Source organism: Mandrillus leucophaeus, unplaced genomic scaffold (genome assembly GCF_000951045.1).
Source record: "Mandrillus leucophaeus isolate KB7577 unplaced genomic scaffold, Mleu.le_1.0 Scaffold365, whole genome shotgun sequence".
In the NCBI taxonomy this organism is placed as follows: Eukaryota; Metazoa; Chordata; class Mammalia; order Primates; family Cercopithecidae; genus Mandrillus; species Mandrillus leucophaeus.
The window spans coordinates 1,876,989-1,888,824 of NW_012103865.1; the positions used below are offsets into that span (position 1 = coordinate 1,876,989).

Genomic DNA, 11,836 nt, shown 5'->3' on the forward strand with positions numbered 1-11,836 from the left:
ACAGGAAATTGACAGTAGAGGAAAATTCCCGGATACAGGAAGAAGAGAAACTTTCTAAAGTGCAAAAAAAGATCAGCCACACCACTGAAGGGCTGGAGGCCTATGGAAAGCTAGCCAAAGATCTTGAAGAAGAATTGAAGAGAACTATTAATTTTTATCAAAGGCAGGTTATTTCCTACGAGAAAAAAGGACATGATAATTGGTTGGCAGCTCATACTGCTGAAAGAAACCTCAATGATTTAAGGAAAGAAAATGCTCACAACAGAAAAAAATTAACTGAAGCAGAGTTTAAATTTGAACTTTTACAAAAAGATCATTGTGCACCTGATGTTTCAAATACAGCATTTGGCAGAGAGCATTCCCCATGTGGTCCCTCACCAGTGGGTCAGCCTTCATCTGAAACGAGAGCTTTTCTCTCTCCTCAAACTGTGTTGGAGGGTCCACTGAGACCCTCACCTGTGCTTCCGGCGGGAGGAGGAAGAGACCCAAGAGGCCCAGGGAATCCTCTGGACCATCAGATTACCAACAAAAGAGGAGAACCAGCCTGCGACACGTTAACCGATCCTCACAGGGCTCCTCCTGACACTGGGTCCCTGTCATCTCCGTGGGAACAGGACCGTAGGATGACATTTCCTCCACCAGGACAATCAAATCCTGATTCAGCGCTTCCTCTACAAAGGGAAGACAGATTTTATTCTAATTCTGATGGACTGTCTGGGCCAGCAGAACTCAGAAGTTTTAATGTGCCTTCTTTGGATAAAATGGATGGGTCAATGCCTTCAGAAATGGAATCCAGTAGAAATGATGCCAAAGATCATCCTGGTAATTTAAATGTGCCTGATTCATCTCTCCCTGCTAAAAATGAAGCAACTGGTACCGGCTTTGTTCCTCCACCTCTAGCTCCAATCAGAGGTCCACTGTTTCCAGTGAATACAAGAGGCCCATTCATGAGAAGAGGACCTCCTTTCCCCCCACCTCCTCCAGGAACCGTGTTTGGAGTGTCTCGAGGTTACTGTCCACCAAGGGATTTCCCAGGTCCACCACGTGCTCCATTTGCAGTGAGAAACATCTATCCACCGAGGGGTTTTCCTCCTTACCTTCAGCCAAGACCTGGATTTTACCCCAACCCCACATTCTGAAGGTAGAAGCGAGTTCCCTTCAGGGTTGATTCTGCCTTCCAAGGAGCCTGCTACTGAACAACCAGAACCACAGCAAGAAACCTGACAATATTTTTGCTCTCTTCAAAAGTAATTTAGACTGATCTCATTTTCAGTTTAAGTAACGGCTGTTACTTAAGTGATTACACTTTTCTCAAATTGAAGTTTAAGGAATTATAGTTCTTAGTATAGCAGTTTGTAAATAAAGATGATTTAAATACAGATCTATGAGTAAATCATTTCCATTTTATTATTTCTAGATCGTATAAATTTTAATCTCGGGAACTAATCCACTACTATAGAAACAACAGTGGGAGTTTTATATGTGTAATCTCGCAGGTGGGGAGGCTTTAAATTCTAAAGGCTGTGTCTTCATGCCAAGAAGTGTATTCACTGTGGTTGTAGATAAATGTGAACGTAACTTTATGCTTAATTTAATACATTTTAGTTGATTTTTTTAAAAAAAGAAAACTGCCAGAACTGAAAGGAGATACAGACGAATCCACAATTATAGTTAGAAACTTCCTCATGCCTTTTTCAATATTTGATAGAACTAGACAGAAAATCAGCAAGGAGTGTTGGCTTTGGCAGCACTTTCTAAAATTAGAATGATGCCGACAAGATTAACACGGCTCCTGCATATAGATTACACAAAATTTTGCGAGGCATTTCATATTTGTAAAAAGAGGGGAAAAAATCAGCAAGAATATAAAACAACTCAAAATGCCATTAAACAAAAGAATCTATTTGGCATTTACAGAACATGCCACACAACAGCAGAATACACGTATTTTTGCGAGTGCTGACAAAACACATGGCAAGATAGAGCTATCCGAGGCCCTAAAATTCACCACAGCAAATTTAAGAGATAGTAATCATCCAGAGCAGGTGAAAACCAGAAATCATTGTAGGGAATCCAATTGGAAATCAGCATAAGAGAGATATGAAAATTCCCAAACACTTGGAAATTTAAAAACACACTTCTAAATAAGCTATCGGTCAAAGAAGAAGTCTCAAGGAAAATTTTAAAAATACATTGGACTGGATAAACATGAAACTGTGACATATCAAAGTGCTGAGAAGCAAACTTATAGCAATAAATGCATGCATTAGGAAAGAGGAAAAGTCTCGAGTGAGCAATAGATTTCCACCTCAGGAACCTAGAAAAAGAAGAGCAGAATAAACTAAAAGGAAGTAGAGGGTGGGGATTAATAAAGATAAGAACAGAAACCACTTACATTTAAAAGAGAAAAACAATAGTTAAATCAATGAAACAAAGAGATAGCTACGTTCTCTTAACTTAAATAAACTTAAATAAAATTTAAAACTTAAATAAAATTTAGCAAACTCAAGTAGAAATTAAAAGGAAAAGACACAAATTTTAAATATCATAATGAAACAGGCGATATCATTACAGACACCACACATCACAAAGGACAATCAAGGAATATTACAAACCACTCCACACACATAAATTAGACAACTTAGACAAAAGAGACAAAATGCAGTGTTCCTGCTGCAACACAAACTAACTCAACTCACCACGCAGGAATAGACCATTTGAAGAACTCTATAACCATTAAGAAAATAGAATTTATAATTTTAAAACTACCAAAAAAGAAATCTCTATGTTTAGATGGTTTCATTGGAGAATTCTGACGTGTTTTTAAAAAAGTTAACACCAATTCTGCACTATCTTTTCCAGAAAACAGTAAAAGAACATTTCCCAATTTAAATTTTGAAGCTATTATTACACTGATACCAAAACCAGGAGAGAGAGTGTGTGTATATATACATACACACATAGATACATATATATATATAAAAAAGATGTGTTCATTTTACTTAACAAATAGACTTCTACACTATATTTTTCAAAATTGACCCACGTCCAGTGGGGGATTGTTTCCAGAAAAACAAGCCTGATTAAATCTCACAAAGTCAATCAAAATAATCCACCATGTTAACAAACAAAAGAAGGAAAGTTACATTATATCAGCTGATACATAATAAACATTTAACACATTTCAATATCCATTCATGATAAAAACACTCTATAAAGCGAGAATAGAGGAAACTTTATCCACTTGATAAAAAGCATCTACAAAAACCTAACATTATAGAGTCATGTGTTGTTTAACGATGCGGATACATTCTGAAAAATGTGCGGTCAAGTGATTTTGTCATTGTGGGAACGTCCTAGAGTGTTCTTACACAGACCTAGATGGGGTATATAGTAGCCACTATACACCTAGGCTATATGGAATAGCCCATCACTCCTAGGTGACAAACCTATACAGCATATTACTGTACTGAATATTATAGGCTATTATAATACAGTTAAGTATTACATTTATGGTAACAATTTGGTAAAACTCACCAACTATGGTATTTATGTATCTAAGCATATCTAAATACATAAAATGCAGAGTAAAAAAATATAACAACATGAAAGATTTTTTAAATGGTACATCTGGATACGGCATTTACCATAAATGGAGCTTACAGGACTGGAAGTTGCCTGGGTGAGTGAGTGAGTGAGTGGTGAGTGAATATGAAGCCCTAGGACATTACCGTATGATACTGTAGACTTTATAAACACTGTACACTTAGGCTACACTGAATTCATTAAGACATTTTTCTTTCTTCAACAATAAATTAACCTTAGCTTACTATAACTTTTACTTTATAAACTTTTTAATTTTTAATCATAATTTAATTCTACTTTGTAATAACACCACTTAAAACACAAATATTAGGAAGCTGCACAAAAGGTTTTCTTTTTTTGTATCTTTATTCTACAAACATTTTTCTACTTGTGAAACTGTTTATTTTAATTATTTACTTTTTAAAAATTTGTTATTGAAAACTAAGACACAAATACACACATCAGTCTAAGTCTACCTAGTATCTAGATCATCTGTATCAGTCTTCCACCTGCACATCTTGTCCCACTGAAAGGTCTTCACAGGTAAGAGCAAGCATGAAGATGTCGTCTTCTCTGATAGTAATGCCTTCTTCTAGAATACCTCTTGATGCACTTGCCTGAGACTGTTTAGGACTTAACTTCTTTTTTTTTTTTTTTTTTTGAGACGGAGTCTCGCTCTGTCGCCCAGGCTGGAGTGTAGTGGCCAGATCCCAGCTCACTGCAAGCTCCGCCTCCCGGGTTTACGCCATTCTCCTGCCTCAGCCTCCCCAGTAGCTGGGACTACAGGCGCCCGCCAAATCGCATGGCTAGTTTTTTGTATTTTCTAGTACAGACGGGGTTTCACCAGGTTACCCAGGATGGTCTTGATCTCCTGACCTCGTGATCCGCCCGTCTCGGCCTCCCAAAGTGCTGGGGTTACAGGCTTGAGCCACCGTGCCCGGCCAGAACTTAACATTTTTATAAGCAAAAGGAGTACACTCTAAAATAATGACAAAGGTCAGGCACAGTGTCTCACACCTGTAATCTCAGTACTTTGGGAGGCTGAGGTAGGCACATCATTTGCAGTCAGGAGTTCAAGAAAAGCCTGACCAAACTGGTGAAACCCCATCTCTAACAAAAATATAAAAAATTGGCCAAGCATGGTGCTGCACACCTGTAATCTCAGCTACTTGTGAGGCTGAGACACAAGAATCACTTGAACCCAGGAGGCAGAGGTTGCAGTGAGCTGAGATTGCACCACTGCACTCCAGTCTGGGCAACACAGCAAGACTCCATCTCCAAAATAAAATAAAATAAAATAAAATAATGACAAAAAGTTTAGTAGAATGTTGTAAATGCATAGTAAAACGCATAGTTGTTTGCTTTTGTATCACACTGGGAGTGCAGTAGGATTGTTTACAGCAGCAATCCCACAAACATGTAAGTAATGCATTGTGCTACAACATTAACATGGCTAAGACATCACTTGGCAATATGAGTTTTACACCCCCATTATAATCTTGTGGGACCCTGTCATATATGCAGTCCATCACTGACCAAAGTGTTATGGAGGACATAGCTATACTAACATCATATTTAGTGGTGAAAAACTGAATGGTTTCTCTCTAAAATCAAGAATAAAGGAACTATATCTGCTTTTATCACCCTTATGCAAAACAGTGCTGGAAGTTACACACTGTGCAATAAGACAAGAAAATAAAGGACATACAGGTCAGGATGGAAAAAACAGAACAGTTCCTACTTACAACAGATATGACTGTCTACATAGAAATCCAAACAAATCTATTTTAGAAACCTCCTAAAATTAAGAAGTGAGTCCATTAAGGTCACAGAATTTAACATAAACACAATCAAATTAATTCTATTTCTATATACAGACATAACTCATTTTATTGTTCTGCAATTTATTGTGCTTCATAGATACTGCATTTCCATTGGGCTAAAATTTTGTGGCTAACCTGCCTCAAGCAAGTCTATCTGCACCATTTTTCCAACAGCATGTTCTCATTTTGTGTCCTAGGTCAAATTTTAATGATTTGTACAGTATTTAAAATTGGTTTGTTATTATTATGTCTGTTATGGTGATCTGTGATCAGTGATCTTTGATGTTACTATTGTAATTGTTTTAGGGCAGCATGAGCACGTCCACATAAGACAGCAAACTTAATTGATAAATGTTATGTGTGTTCTGATTGCTCCACCGACAGGTCATTTCCCTCTCTCTCTTCCTCTTCTGGCCTCCCTAGTCCCTGACACACAACAAAATTGAAATTAAGCCAATTAAACACTGTACAGTGTCCTCTAAACATTCAAGCGAAAGTCATTAAATGAAACCTAGAAATTATTAAGCTTAGTGAAAAAGGCATGTCAAGTAAGTATAAATCCAGAGTTGTCCAGCTTGAGCTGAAGTGCTATTGGACCTACCAAATCGTAAGACTGAATGGTCACAGCAACCATCTATCCTATAATGGATGCAATATGTTTTAGAGCAAGAGAAAATGCAAAAGACAAAAGTAGGCTGAATGAACATTTGGCACAGATCCCTGTATCACTGATGCCTCTCTCTCAGCTTACATATACAGTCTCCTAGGTCCTTCCAACCAGCTGATAACTTTGTAAACAAGCCAGGCTTAATACAAGGACACTTAGGCTAGCTATATTGGCACAGTTTGTCAACCACTCAGATGCGGGACCTCAAATGTAATCCATGAGGGTAAACCTACTCTGATAAGTGGAATACATAGATTCATCCCCATCCATAGAAAGGGTTCAGAAAACAGGAGCTGGCCCTGTGATTTTACAGAGCTTTATCCTTCCCATAAGGGCAGGATCAGACATTGTTTTAAAAAAAAAAAAAAAGGAAAATTTTGAAAAGTAAATTTTGCTCAATCCTTATGCCTTATCCATTCTTCTTCTAGACAGGTCAATGAGCCCCAGAGATTATTTAAAACGAATCTCCCACATCTACAGATTGGTGCTCAAAAATAAAGGGTCTGAGTTTCTATCTAAAAAGATCTAATGATTAAAACCTTGGAATTCAAGTTTATTCTCCCACCAGCTTCTGGGTATTTGGGAAAGCAGACTACACTAAAAGAAACGACTGCAGGAATTCATGTCAAGATTTTATTTTACCACCAAACAAACCTAGGCATGGATCTTTGCATCTCGCAAGTGCTTTCTGAATGTTTGGGGAAGGAATAGCATAAATATTCATGAAACTCTAAGAAATTCACATATTGTGGTAGCTGTGATAGCCACATGGTCCCAGGATATTACTTTAGATAACATATGTATCCTTTCAGTTACGAAGACATTTTCTGTTCTTGCCTTGATCTCAATCTCTTTATCACTGTGGCTTCCTCAGAGACAGAGTGAGACAGAGGCTCAGTTCTCTGCCCCTAGAAGAATAACAGTGGTCGGGTTCTTCATGTCTCTATGGAAATCATGCTGGTGCAAGTGAAGCCTGTTTTCTCATGTGTTACACAAAGCTCTCATGACAATTGGAAGGTACTCTGCGGAGGTGATGATTAATAAAACCTTCCCTTCTCAAAAGCACTTGAAGAGGCAGGAGCCTTCCTTGGCAGTTCTCAGATGGGCAGCAAAGTTCCCAGCACCATCAGTAAACTCAGCCACATTGTAGAAATGGTTGCCTTTTCTGTATGAAGATTATCTACGTTCTTACACAGCAGTCATCTGTAGACACCTGGATTTCCTAACTGCCTTTGTGAGTTCTGGTCAAATATAATTTAATGTCGTTTTCATTGTTTGTTTGCTTTTACGTCACACTTTAATATCATGCAGAAGTACATTTCTAGTCTCTTAGTGCTCAAATTTTGCTCACCAATAGTTTTAGATAATAGGATAATATGAGTAAAATATATTAATAGATATCAGCATATTATCAATCAGTATGTTAATATATTAAAGGAATCAATATGTTCATGGTATTTTGACTGGTAGCTTTTTTTAAAGTTGAAGAAATATCTGTGTGCAAGTGGCTCTGGTAAATGTTTAACATTAACAAAAAAGACCAGCACTTTTTTTCTTTAAAAGTTTTTTTCATATAATTACTGTTTCTTAAATTTTTTGAAAGAGATGAGGTCTCTATGTTTCCCAGGCTGATTTCGACCTTCTGGGTTCCAGCAAACCTCCTGCCTCAGCCTCCCAAAGTGCTTAGATTACAGGCATGAGCCACCAAGCATAGCCCAGCACTTTATTTTTAAAAAGACTTAAAGTGTCACATACAGAAGCTCGTCAGGTTAACAAGTGTAAAGATGCTTGTTTACTTATTATACACAATCTTATGAGGCCGCACAATCTGAGCAATGATTAGGAGCTCAAAGTTTAGATCCAATCTCAGGACAACATGAAATAAATGAGAAGAAATCAATAAATAACTGCAAATTATTTTATTTTCTTCAGCATAAGCATGACACTTATCCTTGGAATGGTGGTAGGAAAAGTCCAATGCAAATGAAATACTTTTTAGTTGGTTTTGTGGGATTAAATTTATAATCTTATGGACACTTAAATGGAGGATTATTGTTCATCCTTGCTATCTCCAAGACGATATAATTTTACATTAAAAATGAGAATAAAATTTAAGCAAAAATGACAATAGCATGCTTATGCTAACATTTTAATTGTGGGATCAAGGAGGCCTAAATTCAATCAGAGAATTCAGAGACTGTTTCTGCAGCATTCCTCATAAATTCATCTAACTATTGCCTATCGCCTGCATAGACAATGCTTAAAACTAAGTATTCTAGAGGGTTTATCAATAGTAAGCCCAAATCCAACAAATGTTAGTGATCCTGTTTTCGTGTTTAGATAATGACACAGTGCAAATCTATTCAGTCATTCACATAAAAGCTCATCTAAATAATGTGGAAAACTAAATAACAAAAAATTAGATTCTGGGCTAAAAAATAAGTCTTTACACTTGGATATGAAAAGATTTTGTGAGATATTTGCTGTGGAGGTGACGATCAGTGCAAGAGTGGAAAGTGTAAGAGGTGAATGACCACTGGTGTATTTGGCTGATGGTTGTCTAACCTTAGTACAGCCTGCCCTTAATTAAACCTTCCAATTTAAGATTAAACTTAATGCGGTTTGAAGACTTTGACATGTGTATCAGTCAGTGTTCATTCTTTCTGGAACACAGTAGAGAAAAACTCTGAATAGTAGGACCAAGGAAAAGAAGAATTTATTTGAAGGATATGAGATAGTTCACTAGATCCAACAAAAACTGTGTATTAGATTAACATGTGATATTCATCCCTGAGAGGACTGAGCCAATTTTTTTTAAAAAAAATAAGAACAAAAGAATGTATTAATATGTGACATGTTTATTTTGAAATTTAGCCTTTATTAAAAAGTTAACATAATAAAAAAGAAACCTATGTATGTGTGTGCGTGCATTTGTTTTTCTTTTCTTTTTTTTTTTTTTGGAGCCAGAGTCTCGCTCTGTCGCCCATGCTGGAATGCAGTAGTGCGATCTTGGCTCACTGCAAGCCCCCCCTCCCGGGATCAAGCAATTCTCCTGCCTCAGCCTCCCGAGTAGCTGGGACTACAGGTGCAACCGCCGCGCCCAGCTAATTTTTTGTATTTTTAGTAGAAATGGGGTTTCACCATCTTGTCAAGGATGGTCTCGATCTTGACCTCGTGATACGCCTGCCTGGGCCTCCCAAAGTGCTGGGATTACAAGTGTGAGCCACTGCACCCGGCCTGCATATATTTTTTAAACATTTCTATTAGCATTACCAAATGGTCTTTAAGCATTCATTTAAAAACACAAAAACTCACTGCGGCTGCCTGTGAACCCTTTTCTAATTCACCAAAGAGTACCAAACAAGTTAAAATGAATCTGTTTTTAAACATTTCTCCTAAACCATGAGCATTAACTTGATTTCCTCTGTCACAGGGACATGGGAGACAATCTAACATCCATCACAGAGTTCCTCCTGCTGGGATTTCCCGTTGGCCCAAGGATTCAGATACTCCTCTTTGGGCTCTTCTCCCCGTTCTATGTCTTCACCCTGCTGGGGAATGGGACCATCCTGGGGCTCATCTCACTGGACTCCAGACTGCACACCCCCATGTACTTCTTCCTCTCACACCTGGCGGTCGTCGACATCGCCTACGCCTGCAACACAGTGCCCCAGATGCTGGTGAACCTGCTGTATCCAGCCAAGCCCATCTCCTTTGTGGGCTGCATGACACAGGCCTTTCTCTTTTCCACTTTTGCTGTCACAGAATGTCTCCTCCTGGTGGTGATGTCCTATGATCGGTACGTGGCCATCTGCCACCCCCTCCGATATTTGGCCATCATGACCTGGAGAGTCTGTATCACCCTAGCGGCCACTTCCTGGGCCACTGGAGTCGTTTTATCCTTGATTCATCTTGTGTTACTTCTACCTTTACCCTTCTGTAGGCCCCAGAAAATTAATCACTTTTTTTGTGAAATCTTGGCTGTTCTCAAACTTGCCTGTGCCGATACCCACATCAATGAGAACATGGTCTTGGCCGGAGCAATTTCTGGGCTGGTGGGACCCTTGTCCACTATTGTAGTTTCATATATGTGCATCCTCTGTGCTATCCTTCAGATCCAATCAAGGGAAGGTCAGAGGAAAGCCTTCTCCACCTGCTTCTCCCACCTCTGTGTGGTTGGACTCTTTTATGGCACAGCCATTATCATGTATGTTGGACCCAGATATGGGAACCCCAAGGAGCAGAAGAAATATCTCCTGCTGTTTCACAGCCTCTTCAATCCCATGCTCAATCCCCTTATCTATAGTCTTAGGAACTCAGAAGTGAAGAATACTTTGAAGAGACTGCTGGGAGTAGAAAGGGCTTTATGAAGAGGATTATGGCATTGTGATTGACAGTGACCTAGGAAGTTAGTTACATCGTTGGGCAGTTCTTAACCCAACTCTGTACTGGTGTGACCTCTGCCCTCAGTGGACATGAGAATTATCTGAGACATTCATTTAAAACAGAGCTATCTCCTGCCCTATCTTTGAATGACTGATTCAGCAGATGTGGGATGAATTCTAGAAATTTATCTCTTCAGATCGTGCTGCAGCTTCTCCACACCAGGACAATACCCCTTACAATATCCTCATTAGCTTTTGATCCAGTCCCATAGCTCCCAGAATGTTTTCCTCAAAACACTGGTCCCCTCAGAGAACTTTAAAAATAAGTTCTGTGGTCAAAGAAGTTTGAGACTTACTTCCCATCAGATGCCTCTGTCTAGGGATCACAATTCATATTAGCACAGTGAACGCTGTAAAAACTTCTCTAGGAAAGAATAATTCTATTCCAGCTTTAAGCCAGTGCTTTCTAAACTTATGTGAGCACACAAAATTTCCTTTGTAATACTTAGTAAGAGTTTCCTGGAACAGGAGATCCTGATATTAATGGACTCGTTGTGAATACTTCCTACAGCCCCATTCCAGGGCAGAATGATTTTTTTTTCCTTGCAAAGTGAGCCTCTAAAGAGATGTAGGTCTGAGCATTATGCCTCGATCAGTCTGTAAAAATCTGGGCTCTGTTTGGATACAGACCGTGAGGGACCCTGTCTCTATTGTTCAACGGTGGATCATCTAAAAAAAATAAATCGAACCCTGTCCTTCATCATGGATCAGCATTCCTAGTATAGAAGCTTCAGGAGGTGACCTCATTCAACCTCACAATCTTCTAAGTTTGAAATTTTTAAAAAATATAATTCAGTATACATCTTCCTGTATTTGCCACTGAATGAAATCAATCTAACTTTTCTAACTCAGGGTTTTCAAGATAAACCCAAATTTCTCAAAAAAGAAAAATGTAGAAAGATTTCAAAATCCACCACCTACACACTTAAAAGTCGTAGCAGCTTCCTGTGCCATGGGAAACATGTCATTTTGAGATGATGTTTTTTCTAGGTTTAAGTTTGGTCTTAAACATTTATATTTAATTTCTTATTGTCTTAGTTCGATGAATTTACTTTTATATCGTAAAATAGATTTTTACACAATAAGTGAGTGTCATATAATGTTAGATATAAAACTATGTCCCAAAACTATTTTATACTGGTTTTTTTTTTGTTTGTTTGTTTGGTTGGTTTTGTTTGGTTTTGTTTGAGACGGAGTCTTGCTCTATCGCCCAGGCTGGAGTGCAGTGGTACGATCTCGGCTCACTGCAACCTCTGTCTCCCAGGTTCAAGCAATTCTCCTGCATCAGCCTCCTGAGTAGCTGGGACTACAGGGGC

At 38.5% G+C, this 11,836-nt stretch overlaps 2 protein-coding genes across 2 annotated transcripts in view; both read left to right on the forward strand.

Moving 5' to 3' along the window:
- LOC105546690 (cTAGE family member 8-like) overlaps positions 1-1,371 on the forward strand; it is a 2,770-nt gene extending 1,399 nt beyond the window's left edge. The window contains exon 2 of the mRNA XM_011989944.1: positions 5-1,371. Coding sequence (XP_011845334.1) covers positions 5-1,139 — 1,135 coding nt within the window. The 3' untranslated portion in view covers positions 1,140-1,371. The remainder of the gene's footprint in view (positions 1-4) is intronic.
- An 8,053-nt stretch (positions 1,372-9,424) lies between these two features.
- Positions 9,425-11,223, forward strand: LOC105546645 (olfactory receptor 2A7). Its single transcript, XM_011989924.1, has one exon. It carries the CDS (start codon positions 9,513-9,515, stop codon positions 10,443-10,445), a length of 933 nt encoding a protein of 310 aa, XP_011845314.1. The 5' UTR covers positions 9,425-9,512; the 3' UTR covers positions 10,446-11,223.
- The last annotated feature ends 613 nt before the right edge of the window (positions 11,224-11,836 follow it).